At 42.6% G+C, this 23,701-nt stretch overlaps 1 protein-coding gene across 1 annotated transcript; it reads left to right on the top strand.

The window, feature by feature from the left end:
* Nucleotides 1-5,040: 5,040 nt before the first annotated feature.
* Nucleotides 5,041-22,062, top strand: LOC133137648 (lactose-binding lectin l-2-like). The gene is made up of 5 exons (XM_061255987.1): nt 5,041-5,050; nt 5,308-5,405; nt 18,865-18,996; nt 19,728-19,827; nt 22,010-22,062. The coding sequence occupies exons 1-5, from the start codon at nt 5,041-5,043 to the stop codon at nt 22,060-22,062; spliced, it is 393 nt and encodes a 130-aa protein (XP_061111971.1).
* Nucleotides 22,063-23,701: the final 1,639 nt, after the last annotated feature.

Below are 23,701 nucleotides of genomic sequence, written 5' to 3'. Positions count from 1 at the left end.
GCCCTCACCAAGGGCCTGCCGTTGGAGAATACCTCTGGGTAAGGTGATTGAGGGAAGGTATTTCCCTACTGAGATGCTGGAGGGCTTTAGGACCCTGAAGGGAAACGGAGTACCAGTTTACAGGACAATAATTGAATAATTGAAGCTCATCAGGACCCAACAAGGTCCACCTGGTGATGGTGAACTGCTGCTGGCCACACCCCCTCAAGCACAGATGGGCTGCGTTAAGTGATGAGGCCAAGGGCTTTAAACACAGGAATTCTCCAGAACTGGGGGGGTGCGTTATGGTGAATTCTGTGTCTGTGCGAATGGTGTGTGATTTTTCATTTAGTTTGCCACTGGCCTGGAGTAGTGCTGCGCCCCTAAGCCAAGGGAAGTTTAGACACTGGGAACCCACCAGCCAAAAGCTTTGAAACAGCTGTGTTCTTTGTTCTTTGTCATCGCCCCTTGCCCTTCCCTGTTTTTGTGAAAATAAATTAACCTCAGTTTTTGCACTTAAAACCTTTTTGCTGCCTGTTTTTTGACCTGGGATCTCACAACATATGGCGTGCACATACTGTGCACATACATGCAAGTTACACATGTGAGCACATAGATATTGTACACATATGCACACATACTCCTGCAAATACTTATACACATCTATATACATTGCACATCTGCATGTACGCCATGCTCATATCGACATTTGCATAGGTACATACTTTGTAGCACATATTATTGACATGAAATTTCTTTACTCAACTGTTGGAATGTTTTGAAACAATTATGATCTATCTATGAGTGTGAATACCTGCTCGGGCCTTATATATGCACTCACCGAGCACTTTATTAGGTACATTTTTACTTTATTACACCTACTTATTCATGCAATTATCTAATCAGCCAATTGTGTGGCAGCAGTGCAATGCATACCATCATGGATTCTTCTTTGTTGGCAAGAAGGACGGTTCATTGCACCCCTGTATCAACTACCGAGCTCTCAATGACATCACAGTCGAGAACCGTTATCCTCTCCCCCTCATGGCCACCATATTCACTAAGCTGGATCTTCACAGTGCTTATCATCTGGTGTGTATCTGAGATGAATGGAAGACTGGCTACGGGAAATACCTGGTTATGCCATTCGGACTTACAAACTCTCCTGCCGTGTTCCTGAATTCAGTTAACGACATCCTGGGGGGTATTATTAACAAGTTCCTTTTTTAATATTTGGATCACATTCTTATACATTCCCGTAGTAAAGAGGAGCATGTTACGCACGTCCGCAAAGTTCTCCATCGTCTCCTGGAAAACCGACTATTTGTCAAAACTGATAAATGCAAGTTCCACTGCCACACTACCTCATTCTTGGGGTACATCGTCTCTGCGGGTAACATCTGCATGGACCCCAAGAAGGTCACTGTGATGGTGGAGTGGCTGCCACTGGGTAGCCATAAGGACTTACAGCGTTTCCTATGGTTCACCAACTTCTATCGCAGGTTTATTCGCAACTATAGAACCATCGCAGCCTCCCTCACTGCTCTCACCTCCGTCAAGAAGAAGTCTCAGTGGAACGAAACAGTTAACCAAGCGTTCCTTGCTCTCAAGGGACGATTTATGTCAGCCCCTATCCTCATTAACCCGGACCCCTCCCTCCAGTTCATTGTGGAAGTGGATGCATCCAACATTGGGATAGGGGCTGTCCTAAAACAAAAAAAGGCTCTGAATATTTCATGTTACATTACATTATTGGCATTTGGCAGACGCTCTTACCCAGAGTGACGTACAGTTGATTAGACTAAGCAATCCTCCCCTGAAGCAACGCAGGGTTAAGGGCCTTGCTCAAGGGCCCAACGGCTGTGCAGATCTTATTGTGGCTACGCTGGGATTAGAACCATGACCTTGCGTGTCCCAGTCATTTTACCTTAACCACTACACTACAGGCCGCCCTACTTTATGTGTAATGAATCTAGAATATATTAAAGTTTCACTTTTTGCATTTGTTTGGAAATTTTTTTAACTTTTCCATGATATTCTAATTGTTTGAGATGCACTTGTACATGTTTATAGTGAATGTTATTTGTAAGTTGTGTAAAGTAAATTGGTGTAAAGGTTTATGTCACATCTGAGTCTTTCAAACTGGACTACACTGAACATAGGTCTGATGCATAGCATCTCTTCTTGGAAACAGGAGTGCTGCATACAGAGAAATATTAACCACACAGATAAGTTACAGGTAGACCACCTGTCAGTATTTGAATAACATCAATGTTTTGCCCCTAATGGGCTCCTATGGCGACTCATTCTTGAGATTGCAAAACTCTATTCCTACTGACCTAATAGTTTATTTGGTAACAGGTGATCAGGGGTGTTCTGTTGAAGGGAATACAATGTTTAGCTGAACAGGTGAGTGTTTCGTGGGGGGCAACAGTTGATTGGCAATATACATAATTTGTCTGTTATGTTTAGGAGAATTTCATGTTTAAATGCTTACATGGGAAGGTGTGTGGTTGTGCTTAGAAGTTTACCAAAAAAGAGAACTTCATGGCAGGATATTTTGAGTTGAATTGTTTTTGCAATTTCATGCAATAAAATTTGTCATCATTCCATAAACATTTTTTTGTGTCTTTGCTTGCTCATGCTCAACAGGTGAGAAAGATTAGTGACTGTAAAAAACTTAAATGGTTCATAAATGATTCATTTATACATTTACAGATCATGTGTAACACATAAGAAACTAAAAAGGGTAGACCATGCATAACAAAGTTTAATACACATTTGTACATGGAGAATTTGTTCATGATTAGTTCATCAGTAACTTATACATGACTTATAAGGGATTGTTATTATAACTTGTTATCCAGTTTTTTTCTGTCAAAAAGTTTCAAAAACATTTCAACTCATTTATGTTTTTCTGTAGGACATTCCTGGCAATTACAGTTCAGCGGGAAAACAGCGGGAGTGAAACTGATCAAAAGCTTGTGAGTCCAATATTTCTTAGCATTTACATTTTTAATCCAAAAATTGTCTTTTAAAAATTGTCGATAATGTGGTCTGTACTAACCGCATATGACACTATTGATATGAAATTGATGTGTTGGAAGAAATTAATATGAGAGCATGCATCATAATTTGGCATTTAGCATAAAACAAAATTGTATATAAGCATCATCCAGAGCCGGCCAACTGTCTGGAAACTTCACATAATTCAATCGAACCTTGCATGATAAAACTGGAACAGAAAAAAAGTATGTACATGTACATGTACACAAGTATGTACACAATAACAGGGATAAATGTTGTGTGCATATATTACAAAATAGATATTCCAAACTCAAAAGGCTGCATACATGAGTCAAAACTGCTGACATCAGTTTGTATTGTCAGCTCCAGCAACATACAGTGGGCTCCAGAATTATTGGCACCCCTGGTTTAGTACCTGATGCATCCACCTCTGGTAAGGATAACAGTTTTCCTGTAATGCCTGTTATCCTGTAAGGATAAGGAACACATTTTGAGGGATTTTGGACCATTCTGCTATGCTGATTCTTGCAATATCTTGCACATTCTTGTGTTTGCCCATATCAACTACCCTCTTCAGTTCCGGTTATTGATTGGATTAAGGTCCGGTGCCTGAGCTGGCCATTGCATAACATAGATTTTGTTTTTTTGTCAATGAAATTAACGAAAACATAATTTTAAAAAATGATTTTTTTGTGTTCCAGTTCACTTTGCCAAATATTACATGCTGTCTAAAGATCTGAACACATTCAGTGTGAAAAATATGCAATAATAGAGGAAACCAGGATGGGGGAAAATTTTCATGGCACTGTATGCTACTCATTTGTCTCTCAGGTGGCAGGCAAATGTGTTGAAAATGTTTTTTAATTCCAGGCTCACACAACTCCCTCCTTCCTTTGCAGTGAGCCACATAATTTGCCTTGATACAATTTGTTTGGGGCGGCACGGATGGCGCAGTGGGTAGCACTGCTGCCTCACAGCAAGGAGGTCCTGGGTTCGAATCCCCGTCGGCCGGGGCCTCTCTGTGCGGAGTTTGCATGTTCTCCCCGTGTTTGCGTGGGTTTCCTCCGGGTACTCCGGTTTCCTCCCACTGTCCAAAGACATGCACGTTAGGCTGATTGGAGAGTCTAAATTGCCCATCGGTATGAGTGTGTGAGTGAATGGTGTGTGTGCCCTGTGATGGACTGGCGACCTGTCCAGGGTGTATTCCTGCCTTTCGCCCAATGTATGCTGGGATAGGCTCCAGCCCCCCTGCGACCCTATTCAGGATAAGCGGGTTAAGATAATGGATGGATGGATGGATGGACAATTTGTTTGAGTCTGATTGAGGACATGAGATCTTCCCAAACTAATGTTCACTGTGGTTATGGCCACAGGTGTCTGCATAGAGAGCTGGAGATGGAAGTGGCCAAAAATAGCAGTCTCATGGGTTTTGCCATATGAAAGGTGTGGCATGGGACATCCTGCTCATGCAGAAGCCAGAGACTAGTATGAAACAGTATGTACATAGAAATGAATGGGGAACAATACGTAAATTGTGAAAATGAGCAAAAGCTTTTGTCTTTCTTTTGTTGTCTTTCTGTGCAGATTCCCAAGGTCTGTTGTCTTTTCATAGCCGGTATCAGCCAAGTGCCAACCGCAAGTTTAGTACCACTGTTACAGCTGGTTTGAAGAGAACATGCAGCAACATTCACAGTGTTCGCCACACCCATACCTCACCCTAACCCCTCAGTCAGGGTGAGTCACCCAAACAATCTATAAGGCCAGGACGGATTCAGTCAAGACCAAAAGAAGGAAACTCCTCTCCTAATCATCAAACCCAACGTGCTGCCAAAAGGTAACAGAAGGCTTATTGTTGGCTTATTTTTACATAATATAAAGCACCACAGGAGCTCCTTCCATTCATAGTGCTATCTCTTTATTGAGCATTATTGGTGATGTATCTGTCTCTCCTCCTAGCTGAAGAGCCATCCTTCATCCTCCTGAAGAGCCTCCTTCATATTGTCAGCATTCCTCTCTGTTGCTGTTCTTTCTAGCATGACATTGGGTGAGTCATTTATTTTTGTATTTTTTGTATTGTTTTTACCTCATGTTATAAGCAATGCATGCAAGTCTTGAGTCATGATAATCCAAAAGGCGTTGGTGGCAAATATAACACATCAATGGGCTAATGCTCTCTCTCTTTTGCTGAAATGAAACCAATAATTGGACATGAGGTTGCTTTACTAGTTGTAAAACAATTGATAATTGACAGAGAACTGAGAAACCTGCCCATTGTGTGATTGTTTTCCTTGGCAGCTTAAGAGGAAGATGAAGAGAATTTCTGCCCTCCCGGGTGGACACCCAATGATTTGCGCTGCTTCAAGTACATCTCAGAGAAGAAATCCTGGGCTGATCCTGAGGTAACATCTTAAAGGGATAGTTGACATTCTGGTAGGGATGGGTGGATTGATCCTCGTAACCCCTTTCACACGTAAGTTAAAGAATATTTCCAATGGCCGCCCAGCATTTTTTAAATTTGGCTGTTACATCACACTAGCCTTCCCACGGTTGAAGTTGCTCTTGTTTCAGTATCTTCCCAGAATACTTGATGGATTAATTGATCGGGGTTATTTTGGGGGAAAGTGAAGCATCTCTATTTTCACACATCATCTTAGGTTGAATGTTTTTATTTGGTTAATTTGACCTCTGGTGAGTTTACCTGTGATGAGATCCATTGCTAATTGCAATTAGATCTTTTATATTCTGCTTTCTGTCAGTCTGTTTGCTCATTTTCACATACACCTAATGCTTGCTAACAGGACAGCCATGTACATTTATTCCAACTCTCGTCTGCATGAACAAATAAATGCTCACATTGAAGACATAAAGACTGGCATTGGAAAGAGTTTAGTTGGTGCTGTGTTTTTGTGGATAATTGGTGTGCTTAATCATAGAAAGAAGATTGAACTGTTGCGTCATTCCTTTTTAATGTACACAAGAACACTTTTAACCCCATCCACTCTGTTGTTGAGATGCTGATGTTTCAAATTATTGTTGCATTCATATTTATATCACACAAAAAACTGTGACGTAATAAAACCACAGAATGGCGATGCCAGATTGTTAAAACACTCTTATTTGCAATGCAGGGTAATGAAACAGCAGGCTCTCCCAAGCCTCGCTTACAGGTTTACAATCAAGACCTGGTCACAGATGCAGAAAATAAAAGGCATATTCTCACAATCTTTGATACCATTTACCTACGTCAAAAAATTACGTTCCAATATGAGAACAAAAATATACAATTCGGAAGTTGCATAAATAAACGCGTTGTTTTTTCTTAGCTCAATTTTATTCCATGTCCGGTGATTGATAGAAATACAAGTTTGTTTTGCAAATTTCGGGACTACTGGGGCTAAGGGGCTCTGGTAAACCTAATTTTGAAATAAAGTTTATCACCATTTTAAATGTGATACAGGTCTGTACAGGGTGAGTAATCCTTTTTGGAGAGCTTTTTCCACACCTTGGGCATGCTTTATAAACCATGCTTTCATATATGTGAATAAAACACACGGTAAAGGTACATTTCCTGTACATTTTGTATTTAAAAAATCATGTTTAATAGAAAAGTAACCTTTTCTGATCATTCATGTGTCTGGACAAAAAGATATGCAGATGTTTTGTATTTTTTGGTTTGGGGACATTGAGGAGATATGGGTGCAGTTTTGGAAAAGCTCATGGAGAATTTGAATGCCTGTAGATATCTTTTATAAATCTTGTACTCACATTGAGATGAAGTTTCTGCACAAAAATAACTGACAATTGACTTGAATTGAGATATTCAGTGTTAAACGATATGAAACATATAAGGCGTTTTGTAATGTCTTTTTATGTATCTTTTGTGTACACTGTATGACATACATTTGTTGTGTCATTGAATTATGAATGGTACAAGCCTCTTCTTTAATTTACGTCTTCAACGATGTGTATGCAGTGAATAGTCTTTGAGATATTGACACTTTTATAGGACTTGTACAAAATAGGCTGAAATTGCCTTCCTGGGGGCCAAAATGGAAAGGGTTAAAAGTATTGGTATCGGTATCAGGATACTAGCCGAAAATAAACTCTGTGGTATCGCCCGTCCCTACTTTCTGGAGTTAAAACATGTATTTCAGCAGTTTCTGTATAAATAGTTTGTATTTAAATCAGGGGGATGTGGCAGGATGAACGGCGGCGAAGTGGACAGATGAGGCCAAGTGATTTCCAAAAGTGTTATTTTTTTATTTTCCTTTTTTATTTGTCTTTTCCAAAAGTATGTGCAAATATTTACAGTGTAATAACACTCAAAAATGCTAAATCAAAACTGATCAAAATCAAAATAAACAGGCATAAGTTCACCAGGCTATGTCTCTCTCTAGACCCTGTGCAACAACAGCCAATTTTCATACAGACACGCTTGTCCACCTCTCTCCCAAAACTGAGGCCATGGGGCCTAATACAGCCTAGAGATAGCTGTAGCCCCACCTACTGGATAACCCCACTGTGTAACATAAAGCAATTAACTCCATAATCTTATCGTTACTACAAAATAATAATTCAAAGAAACAAACACAAAATAAACAAAAGCACACTACCAATTTATTTCACCAAAATTGCTTCTAAACAGATACAAACCCCATTTCACCAAAGAATATCAAAACACCCCTGTCAAAATAGTCAGACCCAACATCACCCCGGGAAACCCCTCTACTTTTACCCCTAGTGGCAGTGTCCCTCGGTTTCCCAACCAGGAAGTAAAGTGTGAGGCGGTATGGTGGTGAGTAAACTGAATAGGGTGATGTAATTGTAAAGTTTTAACCAATAAATGAGAATGTTTTTAACAGCCAGTGTGTACAGTTGCATTTCTTGAAAGTAGATAAAGTTAATACAGATGAGATATGGAAATAACAATGAGTTTTGAACGAACGTTTTGAGTGGAATATAAAGTACAAACATTTGCCTTCTAGATATGCCAGTAAATGGCTGCCTGTACCTATGCGCTGCGTAAGCATCACGGGTCAGTCTGTGACATTTCCCCCCCCCCCTTCTGGAGATGCCCCCTGTGGCATTCTTGACAGAAAATCAGCAGTACAGTTCATTTTCCCCGCTTGATATAACACTTCAAAATCAAATGGCTGAATTGCCAAGAACCATCTTGTGATCCTGGCGTTAGAGTCCCTCATTCGCCCCAGCCAAGACAAAGCCCTGTGGTCAGTCTCTAAAGTAAACCTGCACCCCAGCAAATAATATTTAAAAGAGTCCAGTGCCCACTTGATGGCTAGGCATTCCTTCTCAACCGTAGAGTAGTTGCACTCCCTTGGCAGCAACTTACAGCTGATGTAACCCACTGGTCGGAGTTGTCCACTCAGACCGTGCTCAGAAGCATCAGTCTGAACCGTAAAAGGCTTTTCAAAGTCTGGGCTGAGGAGCACAGGCTCCTGGCATAAGGAGTCCTTCAAGTCTTTAAAAGCAATTTCACACTCCACAGTCCATTCCACCTTGTTTGGCTGGCATTTGTGGGTCAGCTCGGTCAGTACAGTAGCCTTCTCAGAGAAGTTCTGAATAAAGCGTTTGTACCAACCCAACAGCCCTAAAAAGGAGCGTACCTGCTTCTTGGTGGTAGGGCGCTCGGCGGCCATGATGGCCTCCACCTTCCCCACCTGTGGGCGGATGACACCTTGGCCCAGCACATAGTCAAGGTATGAGGTCTCCTCCTTGGCCCAAGCACACTTGTCTGGGTGGATGGTGAGGCCCGCCTCCTTCACCAAGGAGAGGACCTGCTGTAGATGCTGCAGATGTGCCTCCCAGCTGGAACTGTAAATGACGATGTCATCAAGGTAGGCGGCAGCAAAGTCCTCAGTCCCCCTGAGGACTCTGTCCATTAGCCTTTGGAAGCTTGCAGGTGCCCCATCCAAGCCAAAGGGGAGCCCAGTGAACTGGAAGTGCCCAAAAGGTGTCCTAAAGGCAGTCAGTTCCTTACTGCCCTCAGCCAATGGCACCTGCCAATAGCCTTTACAAAGGTCGAGGGTGCTCAGGTACTTGGCCTTACCCAAGCGCTCAACCAGGTCATCGACCCTTGGCATAGGGTATTGGTCGAACTCTGCCTGGGTGTTGACCTTCCTGAAGTCCAGGCAGAATCGCAGGCGACCGTCCTTTTTGGGAACCAGTATGATGGGGCTGCTCCACTCGCTGAAGGATGGCTCGATGACCCCCAGCTCCAGCATCATGTCCAGCTCCTCCTTTAGGACCGGCAGCAGGCGCTCTGGAACTGTAGGATGGCTGTCTCACTGGCCCCTCATCCTTCAGCACAATCCGGTGCTCCACCAGCTCAATTCGTCCTGGTCGCTCCGTGAAGAGGCCCTCTGGCAGGATGTTGCAGAGCTCACGCTGACGATCCTCTGGCAGATGACTCAGGTCCAGCTTGCTCTCCCCCTCACGGCCAGGTAAGTACTACTCGCTGTACTCCTCTTCCTCCTGGACTGCTCAGATCAGCATTGCAGACACGTCCAGCTGCAGCTGCAGTTGTGGCTCCGGCTCCGGCCTCTCTCTCCACTTTTTCAGCATGTTGACATGGAAAACCTGGTGCTTCTTGCGGCGGTCTGGCACGTGCAACTCATACGTCACCTGTCCCATCTTCCGGGTCACAGTGTAGGGCCCCTGCCATTTTGCCAGCAGTTTGTTGTCAGAGCTGGGTAACAACAGCAGGACCTTGTCACCGGGTTGGAAACAGCATGTACGGGCGGATCGGGCATACCATGCCTTCTGCTTTTCTTGGGCTTTCTGGAGGTTCTCCAGAGCCATGGCGGTTGCAGCTGCCAGCTTCTCCCTCATCTTCAAGACGTAGGAGATGATATCCATCTTGCCTGAGGTCTCTCCTTCCTAGGTCTCCTTCAGAACATCCAACAGGCCACGGACCGGATGTGCATACAGCAGCTCGAAGGGTGAGAATCCCGTTGACGCCTGGGGGACCTCTCTGTACGCAAACAGCAGGTAGGGTAACCACTGGTCCCAGTCCTTTCCGGTGTCAGTCACAAACTTCCTGAGCATGTTCACCTGGGTCTGATTGAAACGCTCAACAAGTCCATCGGTCCGTGGGTGGTAAGGAGTGGTTCTGATTCGCCTGATACCTAACAGATCATAGACCTGCCTAAGGGTTTTACTCATAAAGTTGGGGCCCTGATCTGTTAATACTTCATGGGGAATACTTCCCTACCCTAGAGAAGAGTTGTAACATGGCAGTGGCAACCTGTTCCGCTGTGACTATTCTTAGGGAGAAGGCTTCGGGGTACCTGGTAGCATAATCGCAAATGACCAAAATAAACCTGTTCCCTGATTTGCCCCTTTCCAGGGGACCAACTATGTCTACCCCAATCCTCTTAAAGGGGGTGTCAACAACAGGTAAGGGAATCAAAGGGGCATGAGTGAGGCCTTTGCCTCCAGACAACTGGCACTGGGGACAGGACTTACAATAACTCTTCACCTCAGCAAAAAGCCCTAGCCAATAAAAACGCTTACTGACTCTCCGAAGTGTTTTCATATAAGCCAGGTGACCGGCCCATAGTATTGAGTGACCTAGCTTCAGCACCTCTTCTCTGTACTTTGCAGGGACAACTAGCTGCAAACCTTCCTCACTCTGTCTGTGAAGGAGGTTACTTGTTATGACAAAGACTTCTTTACCAGGCACAGGAACGAAGCAAGCCCCACCCTGGACTTTCTTAAACAATTGGGCCAATGTGGGGTCTGAACGCTGCATTTCAGCAAAATCACCATTAAACATTATGTCAGCATCAGTCAAACTTGGGGGATCAACATCTGACTCTGACTGCATGTCTGAATGTTCTATAATCTCCCCAACTGTCTGTTTGCGCTTATCACACCTCTCTTCTCTAGTGCATGTGGGCTCTGCTGGAACATCTTCACCATAATAAGGCATTTCTGACATGTCAATATGCTGTTTTCTGGCCACAGCTCTGGTAACCACACCACACCAAGCAGTTTTGTTCACCAACTCAGGCAACACAGGGAAATTTTGACCCAGCAATACTGGATAAGGGAGTTTTGGAACTAGCCCTACCTTGAGTAAGTATATCTGTCCACACACCCTGACATATACATCAGCTGTACTGTGCTCACTCTGGTCACCATGACCACAATGGATAGTAAGCTTATCGCTGCAGTTCCTAAACTCAAGGGGAACTAGATCTGCTTGTACCAGTGTCTGTGAACAACCTGTGTCTACAAGTGCTGTGACAGGATTACCATTTAATTCAACAGTGATAACAGGGTCCCTTGTCTTCTAGGGTCTCAAAGGGTGGGGTGGGGATGGGCACATAGCACAGGCGGTTATCCCTAGGCTTTCTGGTGGGGCACGAGGGGCTCTTGTGACCTTCCTCACCACAGTTAAAACAAGTTATGCCTTTAAACCTGGCCCTGTCTGCGGGGATGGGCGGTGTGTTGCTATTGTGGCTAGGGATATCAGAACCAGCTCCTCTACCAGTACCATCAGACTTACCCCTGGGTTGACGATCCAGCACTCCAGCGTAGCGATAGCGTCTGGGGCCCTTGTGTGCTGCGACAAAATTCTCCACCAATGTGGCGGCCTCTGCAGCAGTTGATGGGTTGCGTTTCTTGACCCAGGTCTTCACCTCTGGATAAAGAACTCGCATGATTGACTATCTCAGATCCTAAAACAATTGATGTGAATTGGACCAATAGTAATGGAGACAACGACAAATAACTGCACACGTCCCTGTCAAACTTCCCAATACTACAATATATAAGCCAATATTTTAACTGTAATTAACATTCAAGTACTGAAATTGACATTTATTTTTACCATATATTATTAATATTTTTAATTTTACCATAAATTAATGGTAATCTACTGCCACTCCATCTGCCATGCATTTAGCATTTTTTAATGGTACAGGCACAGACAACCCGGCCAGTCACCTAGGACTGTAGAAGTAAATGGTAAATGGTAAATGGCAGGCATTTATATAGTGCCTTTATCCAAAGCGCTGTACAATTGATGCTTCTCCATTCACCCATTCATACACCGACGGCGATTGGCTGCCATGCAAGGCCTCGACCAGCTCGTCAGGAGCATTTGGGGGTTAGGTGTCTTGCTCAGGGACACTTCGACACAGCCCGGGCAGGGGATCAAACCGGCAACCCTCCGACTGCCAGACGACTGCTCTTACTGCCTGAGCCATGTCGCTCCCCCAAGTAAATCTGTCTGCACTGAAGGAGGGGTGTTGAACAAAGGAACATAAACAAATAATAATTCCATGCATTGTGTCCAAGGTATTCGATAGCTGTGAATGTCTAATTAGTTTACTAATTTCTCATACACAATATACAGTACTGTACAAAAGTTTTTCGGCAGGTGTGAAAAAATGCTGTAAAATAAGAATGCTTTCAAAAATATAAATGTTAATAGTTTACTTTTATCAATTAACAAGATGCATGAAGAGAAGAAGTGAATGAACAGAAGAAAAATCTAAATCAAATCCATATTTCGTGTGACCATCCTTTGCCTTCAAAACAGCATCAACTCTTCTAGGTATACCTGCACACAGTTTTTGAAGGAACTCGGCAGGTAGATTTTTCCAAACGTCTTGGAGAACTAGCCGCAGTTCTTCTGTGGATTTAGGATCTTCTGTCTCTTCATGTAATCCCAGACAGACTTGATGATGTTGAGATCAGGGCTCTGTGGGGACCATCACTTCCAGGACTCCTTCTTCAGTTCTAAATGGCATTGGCTGTATGTTTGGGGCCCTTGTCCTGCTGCAGAATAAATTTGGAGCCAATCAGATGCCTCCCTGGTGGTATTGTGTGGATGAACAGACTAACACTGAACATTTAAGCTACATAATTCCACACATCCTCCGATATCACTACATTGCCCATGCCAGTTCCCCTAGCTTAGGACAGAATGCCTCAAAAAGCTATCAGCCAATGAGAGCGGAGGAACGGTGGTCGAGCGAGGACATGCGCAAAGAGGGAGAGAGTAGTAAAACTAGAAACATCGCGAGCGTGAAGGCAGTTGTGTGAATCGGCTGATTCCGATATTTTTACACGTTTACCACTCGGTCGTATTAGTTGCGCCCTAAAGTGCCGGTTAGTGCGGTCTGATCCTGCCTGAAGAAAGGAGCAAGATTTGAGAACACTTTCCGAAGAGGACGGGACAACATTACGGTGGAGGCTGCTAACGTGAGCGAATTGTGTTGCTGTGCTGAAGCTAACCAGCTAGCACAGCGAAGACGTGAAGACGAGTCGGATGTTTATTAAGTAATGCTTAGTTTAAAGTAGAGCAAAAGTATCTATTTTAGTATATCCCGTGCTTCCGGACGTCGCTATATGGGTTTTGTCCCTTTTGTTATTTTGCTGCCTGCTACGTTACATACCACGGTAGCCTGCTATCCTGAAGAGAAGATTCCCGCTCTCTCCAGTCTCAGCTAAGTAGGCTAGCTGCTAACCCTCTGCTCTGCTGCAGCGCAAGTTGTGTGTATGGCACTTATAGCTGGCATTCTCCTACTGGCTGGATAGAGATAAGCTATTTGCCTGCCAATCGAGTCTCTCCACTGACAAGGGAGTGCAACGGTCAATGTGAATGTTGCGAACTGCTTACTGCACTCTTGACGTCAGCTCACGAGCTCCGTGACTAGCATTGCTACTTGGCGGGCAAACACTGACACCACACATCGCGGGTGCAACGGACAATGTGAACTTTGCGGACTATTTACTGCACTCGTAACACACACACGCACACACGCACACACACTACACCACATACACCCCTCTAAATGGTGCTCCAGTCAACGTGAACATTCTGAACTGCTCTCAGCGCCTATTTCTACACATTCAACACACTAAACACTCACCTGTGGATGGCCATAGTAATTAGGACATTCTGATCATTATAACATGTTCCTGCATAATGTTGTGTATTTCATCTGTCACCTGTGATCAATACCTTCAAATTGCGTTTAAGTTTTATTGATGAGCTATTTAAAGCTAATAGGTTAATGAATATCTGTTATCTGACATTCAGTTTATTTTAGGGTAACAGTGGTCCAATGTTGGTTCTACATCTGATTAGCAGAATGTAATGGCTTGAAGGTATTGAATTTATTGAATATTATTTTTGAAGTGTGCCAATGTGTGAGTTCTAAGTGTAAGTACATAGGTGTTATACATGTACTGGGTTGGGTTTTGCCAGAAAGTGTGCAGCTATTCAGTGGTAAGCTAGTTTAAATATCTCACCAGTGGGACTAGGTTTAATGAGAGTAGAAGATTAGCCTATATGTTAAACCTGAGTACTGAACTGTAATTTTGTTACTTTTAAACATTTTCCATTACAATCTACAGCTTAAAAATGTTATTAATATAATACATTTTAACCAATTGGTTCTTACAATGTCAATTAATGAATACTCTCCAGAGTAGGGGCAGCTTTTCCTTAATACTGCTATGAAGGAGATATAGGGAAATAGCCGGGTGTTAGCGTATGCCAGCACACACACTAGGCCATAACCCCTTCAGGTAAACCGTGACAGTTAAAAACCCTGAAGCCCTCACTGCCTCCCTCACAGTATAGCTTAGGGCCAAGTTGCATTGTGCAGTGGGGTCAGGACGTGATCCTGTATATCCCTGCCGTCTGGAGATAATAGCATTCAGTAGTCTTCCCCTACCACACGGGTGCCGTACCACCCGTTACAATTGCATGATGCATAAGTATCTGCCTGTACTTCTCAGCATTGAAAAGATCATTAATTCTGACCAAATCCCCAACTCCATTTGCAGAAATGCTGCCCAAATTTGCAAGGAACCTCCACCATGCTTCACTGTTGCCTGCAGACACTCATTCTTGTACTGCTCTCCAGCCCTTCGGTGAACAAACTGCCTTCTGCTACAGCCAAATATTTAACATTTTGACTCATCATTCCAGAGAACCTGCTGCCATTTTTCTGCACCCCAGTTCCCACTGGTTTCTGCCAATTCTGAGCTGATGGCACTGATGGACATCTTCCGATTGAAGGGAAGTAAGCATGATGTGTCTTTCATCTGCTGCACTAAGTTTCTTTGGCCAACCACTGGATCTAGGGTCCTCAACGTTGCCCGTTTCTTTGTGCTTCTTCAACAGTGCTTGGACAGCACATCTGGAATGAGACGGGTGCCTGGAGGTTGGACCCAAATTGCACGACTCAGACAACAAAGCTATGATAAAGTCCCGTCAGGGCTTTACTAATGGATTGTCCAACAAGCAAAGCTCATACACAGAAAATCCAGCCAAAACCAAAGTACAGTACTGAGGGAGAAGGCAGTCTCGAAATCGGTACACCATGCAAAAAGTCCAGTAAGCAGGAAAACTGTCAGCAGAGCAGAAGTGCAGGCTTGGAGTCGAAGGCAGTGCAAGAGTCAAGACTGGAGTCCGCTCCGCAGGGCAAAAGCACAAAAACAGCAGGCAAGAGTTTGTGGTACAGGCAGGCAATGGTCAACAAAACAGGAGTCAATAACGATGGTCAATAAACAGGCTTGGATCTTAAAACAGGTAGGCAATGGCTTGGAAAAATGCTCAAAAGTGCACTGATAAACAGGAGGTAACAATTTTGCAAAGACATGACATGAACACTGAGCTGTAGACAGGTGTAGACAATTAGCTTGAGAGCAGCTTGCGAATGGAAATCAGGTGTAGAGGACTGACAAGTTAACAAGACAATTAGTAATAAACCTATCCTGACCTAGCATTAGTAAATTAGTAAATGATATGCACGAGAAACATAAGGTAAACATGAACACATGGTTAGAATGTTAGTATTACCCAATCCTGATCTAACGTTAGTAGATTAGTAAGAAGACACGGGAAAATGTAAATTAGGGAAGCATGAGCATCAGCAAAGGAGAGAGAGAAAGCATGAACGCAAGGTTTGCAGAAAGACACAATAAAGTGTATGCTAAACAATGAACGTGGCGAGACTAGACAAACATAATACGTGACATGACAATAAAATGACAATAGAATGACTAAGACAATAACTAAACATGAAACCTGTCTGCCTTGAAATTTCTGCCTGGGAGAGACCTTACTGATGCAGTATAACTATCTTGTGTCTTGTTGCTGTGCTCAGTCTTGCCATGGTGTATGACTTCTGACATTAAACTGTCTTCAGCAACCTCACCTTGGAAGCACAGTTTGGCTGTTCCTCACCCAGTTTTAACCCTCCTGTTTCTGTTTCAGTTAATGATTGTGTTTCAACCTACATATTAATTTGATAATCATTAGCTCCTGTTTGGTGTAATTGGTTAATCGCACACCAGACTATATGCCTACAAAATCCCTGACTTTGTGCAAGTGGTTTGAAGGCAAGAAGAATTTATGCTGCTTTGAAGGCAAAGGGTGGTCACACCAAATATTGATTTGATTTAGATTTTTCTTCTGTTCACTCACTTTGCTTTTTGTTAATTGATCAAAATAAACTATTAACATTTCTATTTTTACATTACAGCATTTTTTCACACCTGCCTAAAACTTTTGCACAGTACTGTATATTTCATTCAGTCAACTCACAATTTAATTAAGCAATATTTATTGACATTTAATATGAATGCAACATTGTTGTAAAGACTCCCAATCGTAAGCCAGCCAAAATGATGACAGTAAGTGACCGCTAGAAACCCCCAAAATCACTTGAGATGACAGAGCCTGACCCAATGTGACTTGTGGAGCGCCCATTTATACTGGGCCATAATTTCACTTTGGCTTGAGACATTTTTCTGTCGAGACACATCTTTGGAGTACCCAGTATATCTCTGTGCATGTTATGTTCCTGTGCTCTGTCCTGTGTTAGTTCATCATTGTTTATTATCATTATTCTTGTAATTTATTATTTTTCATATTCATGTCTGGTTCTGTTTATATTCATTAGTCTTTGCACTCGTCTTCCCCTGTAATGTCTGAGTCTGAATGTTTACTCACCCAGTCACTCCCCTGTCTGCGTCCCCCACTATTCAGGTGTTTACGGTAGTTCCGGGGTTCAACTTTCCTTCCAATCTTGCATTCCTTACTTCCTGCTTTCTCTCCATTTCATGTTTGTACATAGCACTAATATACTAATCTCAACTAACATAGAACTTGTACAGCACTAATTATACTAACACACTAATATGTTTGTCAAACTAACAAACGAACATTCACTAGTTAGGGTATACTAGGGTATTTGTAATTTAAATCACTTAACTTACTAACGCGTCTCCAGTTTCAATTCTGTTCTGTAATTCCGCCTCCCTATTCTATCACTGATTACTTGCTTAGTTTCAGCGAAGTATTCGCACCTGTCTCTCTGAATCTCTGCATCTCCTTATTCTCTGCAATTGTCTACTCCCTAGTCCGGAGCCGTTTGTATTACATGTGTGTCTTTGTGAATCCAGTCCGCGTTTTCGTTTCCCCCTCGTTATTGTGCTATTACCCTTTCATGTGTCTCACCTGATGTTTATTTGTTAGACTGCCCTCACTAGCACGCCTGCCTAGTTTGTCTCATTCCCCTGTGTATTTATACCTGTCCTTTTCAGTTGCACCCTGCTAGTTCATCTTGTCCTGTCCAAGCCCTTTTTTCCTTCCCCCAGTTCTAGCCTCCTTATTCCCGAGCCTTGTTTCCTGAGCCTTGTTTGTTTCCCTGTGCCTTGTTTGTTTGCCCTTGCTGTGTTTCTGTTTGGATTTCCCGTGTTTGACCCCTTCCTGCTTCCCTGGACTCTTCTTTGGTTGTTGTGGATATCTGTACCTCTGCCTTGTTGGACTGACCCCCTGGTTTTTGACCCTGGCCTGTTTTTTGACTCCACTCTGTCTACCCTGCTCTTGCTATTAAACCATTTTTTCTTCACACCTGTCTGCTTTTGATTCCTCTGTTCCCCCTGGCATAACAGTGCAAGTACAAACTATTGTAACTATTCAGCTGTAGCCTATTGCAGGCAGGAGACACATTTTCCTGATCTTGATGGATTGAAGAGCAAAGAAGTGTGTACAAACAGGACACTGCAATTGCATCACTGCAATACAAGTACGAATTTGACAACCATCCCCAACAGTGCATTTTTCCTAGTTTTGTCGTTAGTGTTGTCGCCTAACAAAAGAAAAATCTATATAAATGATAGCCCTCCCTTCACAGTTTTCAATGTTGGTAATTGTTTGAAGATTAATTCATAGGATAGAAGTATAGACCAAAAACATCAATAAGTTGAAATGCTTTTTGAATATGTAAAACATATGTAAAAACTTCTCCAAAAAGAACGTCTCTCGTTTTAAGATTTGTCCCGCATATATTTCAAATGCACATGATACCTTATAAAGACATGCAACTGACTGCTTGGTTTATTTCCTGGAAACACCAGCAGACCTTTCCCCTCTGGGCGGGGGCCTGGAGATCTTATGATGTTTTTGTGGGCGTGCCCTCTCTTGCCGCCTGGATCGAGAGTTAATTTGATTACGTTTATGCATGTTTTCACCCTGATTGTCACGGATTTGGGCGTGACTCAAACAAAACTTTTCAGTCAGGGTTGCTATTATTTTGCACAAAATGGAGTGGCACAGCTTCATTAGATTAAAAAAGGGTTTATTACCCCTTTAAGAGGAATTCACAACAGGTAGCAGCTTTTACAACAGTGAAGTTATTTCCATTGTCAGCTTTGAGCTTAATGCATGGATCAGAGGTTATTGGACAGAACACAAACACCTCTCAAGCTTGGTGAAATAATCACAGAAAGATTTAGAGGATCAAACACAGCAAAATAAGCTCTCTCTCTCTTTCTCTCTCTCTCTCTCTCTCTCTCTCTCTCTCTCAGATGAACTGTTTGCTTCTTGGAGGAAAGCTGGCTTCAGTGTGCTGCGAAGAAGATCAAAAGTTTCAAGTGGAACTCCAAAAGCATTCGGGCACAATTGAACCATTCTGGATTGGACTGTCAGACGTCCACAAGGTATTGTTAGAAAGGATCTGCACAATTTGCAGAATTTCCACGTCCAATTTAGGAGATATTGTAGGAATTGGATTGTCCCAATGACCAGTATAATTGCAAAAGTTGTGAACACCATTAAAGCAATTGTTTGATATGATACACTGGGTGAGAGGAAAGAATGTCTTTGAGCAACTGGGTGCAACAGTATAATAGAAACTGCACATTTACAGATTCAATTTAGGGGTAGCCTACCTGCACTTTTTACATGGAGTCAAACTTCCCATTGCTTTGAAAGAACTAACATGCCTGCTAAGCACAATAATAATGTCTTTTGCATTTCTCTGCATCTCGGCACTGAAAACAGCCCCAAACAGCGTGGCAACATTGCTGTCAATCATTGCCTGCACTTGATTAATGGCAAGTGATTAAGATTACTGGTGAGGAGCAATGACCTCGCTGAGTGGTGACTGCTGCTGTCTCCAGTCATAGCCTTTTATTACCCATCTGTGTGTGCTCTTAAATCTGAAGCAGATGTGAAACTGTACTTCCCTCTGGGGTCTTTCGGTGCACTTGTCTCTGGTTATGGGTTTGCACTTCGCTGTTGTATGTCGCTCTGGATAAGAGCGTCTGCCAATTGGCAGTAATGTAAAGTAATGTAATACATTCACGCATATTTTATGTGCCCATGCTTTTTTCAAGAAAAGGAAAACAGTATTATGGTAATGCATTTGATTTGCCTCTCTCTTGTTCAGGAGGGAACATGGTTATGGTCTGATGGTACTGCCGTGTACTATAGAAATTCGGCCTCTGGTGAACCAAGCAACTTGAATGAAGAGGATTGCGTGGTAACAGGTAAGCATGGTCTCCTTCTCCCTATTATTACAGGAAAAATATGATAAAAATGTACTGATTCCTCTCTCATTTTTTATCCACAGACCAGAATTGGAGCTTGTGAACAAAAATTTCCTTATATGTGCCAAACGATATAAATGTTGATTTGGGCCTGTAACAAGGTTAAGCATCTCACTGTAAATATCTCCAAGCATTCAATACTGGCGGTCTATGTGTCTGATTCTTTAGAGGATAAAATTATAAGCTGTGGTTTGTCAATATCAAGATGAATGTTATCGGAAAAATGGAGTTTTTAATAGCAGTTCCATAAACTTAACTACTTTTTTCCATGAAAAATAAATAAACAATACACCATTAATATTATATTGAATAATATGTATTATTTATTCATGGTACAATGGTGCCATGGTGATATGATGATAGCATAGCACAATGTTGTCAACTGTTAGCATCAAGAAAACTACCGCATTTGCAGAGCCAAGAATGTACCGTAATTATTTTATACCCCTCTCCTGATTGCTACCTTTCAACATTGTGATCCTGTAGATATTTTGTGAACTCTGTCCTGGACATGTTTATCCCAGTACGATGCAACCCTGAAAAAAGGAAATCCAAGAGGAATAGCTGATCTTTATTTAGGGTTATACTTTTATTGATGACAAGTGTATGCCAGTTACATTTGAAATGATTTTGAATGTGATTGGTTCGTTGTGAACACAACTACAGTCCCCATTATAAAAGGCTGTGCACACTTATGCATCCAGCGTGTTGTAGGTTTTTTATTTTTAAATTTGTTCTGCGTAAGGAGGTGGCACGGATGGTGCAATGGGTAGCACTGCCGCCTCACAGCAAGGAGGTCCTGGGTTCGAATCCCCGTCGGCTGGGGCCTCTCTGTGCGGAGTTTGCATGTTCTCCCTGTGTCTGCGTGGGTTTCCTCCAGGTAGTCCGGTTTCCTCCCACAGTCCAAAGACATGCAGGTTAGGCTGATTGGAGAGTCTAAATTGCCCGTAGGTATGAGTGTGTGTGAGAGAATGGTGTGTGTGCCCTGCGATGGACTGCGATGGACTGGTGACCTATCCAGGGTGTATTCCTGCCTTTCGCCCAATGTATGCTGGGATGGGCTCCAGCCCCCCAGCCCCCCTGCGACCCTGTTGAGGATAAACGGGTTCAGATAATGGATGGATGGATGGATGGATGGATGGATGGTTCTGCGTAAGACTTTGATCATGGACTTTCATGTGACACATCCTCTGCCTCCAGTTAAAACGCCAAGAGTTTTAAGCATTACTACCGGCTTCTTTCGCTAGTTAATGTTGTAAAGCACTATTCTTACTAACAACTACTAATTTAGACATTGTACAGTACTAATTATATTGATATATACTTATTGTCTGTCTAACTAATAAACTAACAGTCACTTAATTTGGGTAGTTTAGATTTCATCACATAACTAACTCACTAACGTTATCTCCTATTTTCCATGCTGTTCTATAGCTCCACGTTCCTATGCTATCCCTGATTACTTGCTTAGTTTCAGCAAAGTGTTTGCACTTGTTTCTTACTAACACTACATCTCCAACTCTGTGCACATGTCCACTTCCGAATCCGGAGTCGTATTTTTTACGTGTTGGTCTATGTGTACGCAGTTTGCATTTTCATTTCCCTCTTGTTATTCTATTATTGCCTGTCATGTTACTGTGGAACCCCATGCTAATCCAACGGCGGAATTCAGCGCGGGCCAAAGGTGTCTGCGTGCTTGTCCTTCTGGTGTTGCTGAAAGAAAGTTAGTAGGGTTAAATGTTACCGACAGCTATGCGGAGAAACTCAATTAGGCAATAAATAAACCACGTTACAAAGACAGTAGTACCACTCTGCCTTCTGCTTTCAACTGGTCTCGACTAACCAAGAATCTCCACTATAGGGCCAATAAATCTACCTTTGTTATATCGGACTCCATTTTAATAGTAATTTTAGATTAGTTATCTACCTTTGGTAGATTTCTTAGTTGTAATTTGGACTTGATCGCTACAGGAATCCTGTACCGTAACGGGCTCCCTGAACAGTCCTCTGCTGGTACCACGACATGTCACATCGCACGTTATGTGCATGTCCCATGAGCTGGCTAGATATCTGCAGTCATTTCAGAGGTAGCAGGGCTAGCTTTGTGTATGTCTGTTTGCAGCTCAGAGACCCAAGAAGACCAACCTTAGCTACGACGGTTTTCACCATGAATGAACTACCACACGGAGGCGAGTGACTTACTGACAGAGGTCTACGGGTACAATACACCGCGTAATTGCGTAACATTGAGTGTTCAGTAAGTGAAACCACACAGATCAAGTTTTAATTTATTTTACCAGGCAGGTTACTTACTTAATCACATTCAATTACAAATTAAATAGAAATAAAAGTATTACAAAAAAATACCTGGTAACAAAGATGAGGGTCTGGCTACAGACACCTTGTACATAGAAGCTATACACATGGTGTGCATGGCGGTCTGGCTACAGACCCGCCCAGATCGCTTGGTTTCCCCTGCTTATAAGCTGAAACCAGGCCTTTGATCTCCATCTAAAAATGGTCCAAATCCAAATTTAATCAATTCAGATTTAGCAGCATTGCTCTCCAGGTGGTGGGTGCTGGTCAGGAGAAGGAGATAGGTGCCTTCACGGGGCAGGTGTCCACAGTACTCCCTAGGTTCCTGGATGGTTACCAAGTCCTAGGTTTACTGTTCTGGAAATTAGACCATTGCACCAGTTGCCCTGAAACAACCAAAATAATACTAAACATGAATATACCCTAAACCTGCTTTGTCATGAAACATCCCATGCTTAATGCATTCCAGTGACTGAACCCTGAGAGTATTGAAACAGAGTGATTGACAAGAGAACAGATGGTCTTCCCTTGTCACCCCTTCATGCTCCCTAATTAAAACTGCCCCAAAACATCACTAACTTACCCTCATACCCATGGTGAAATATGGTGGTATCTACTCTTATGCAGGTTGCAAAACCAGTTATTACATGTAAGGGAGCAATTACTCTTTCACAGGGGTGACATAGATGTTTGATTACATTGATTTAATGAAAAAAGTTAACATAATTTAAAAAGTGTTTATTCCGGCTCACTTTATCTAATATTACATTTTGTCTAAAGATTTGAAAACATTCAGTGTAGAAAATATACAATAAAATAGGAAATCAGGATGGGGAAAATGTGTTTTCATGGCACTGTATGTTACTCCTGTGTGTCTCTCAGATGGCAGGCAAATGTGTTGCAAATGTTTTTTAATTCCAGGGTCATGCAACTCCCTCCTTCCTTTGAAGTGAGCCACATCATTTGCCTTGATACAATTTGCTTGAGTTTGATTGAGGTTATGAGCACAGGTGTCTTTTCATAGCCGGTGCCAACCGCAAGTTTTAGTAGTACCACTGTTACAGCTGGTTTGAAGAGTGCAGCGACATTCACCCCTCCAGTCAGGGTGAGTCACCCAAAAGATTTATAAGGCCAGGACTGATTCAGTCAAGACCAAAACAAGGAAACTCCTCTCCTAATCATCAAACCGAACGTGCAGCCAAAAGGTAACAGAAGGCTTATTGTTGGCTTATTTTTATATAATATAAAGCATTCATAGCGCTGTCTCTTTATTGAGCATTATTGGTGATGTAGATTGTCTCTCCTTCTAGCTGAAGAGCCATCATGGCCTCCTTCACATTGTCAGTATTCCTCTGTGTTGCTGTTCTTTCTAGCATGACATTGGGTGAGTCATTTATTTTTGTTTTTTGTATTGTTTTTACCCCATATTATAAGCAATGCATGCAAGTCTTGAGTCATGCTAATCCAAAGCTTTGGTGGCAAATATAAAACATCAGTG

This window comes from Conger conger, chromosome 9 (assembly GCF_963514075.1).
Source record: "Conger conger chromosome 9, fConCon1.1, whole genome shotgun sequence".
In the NCBI taxonomy this organism is placed as follows: Eukaryota; Metazoa; Chordata; class Actinopteri; order Anguilliformes; family Congridae; genus Conger; species Conger conger.
Note: the sequence above shows the minus strand (reverse complement) of the source record. Positions and strands in the feature narration are given on the sequence as shown.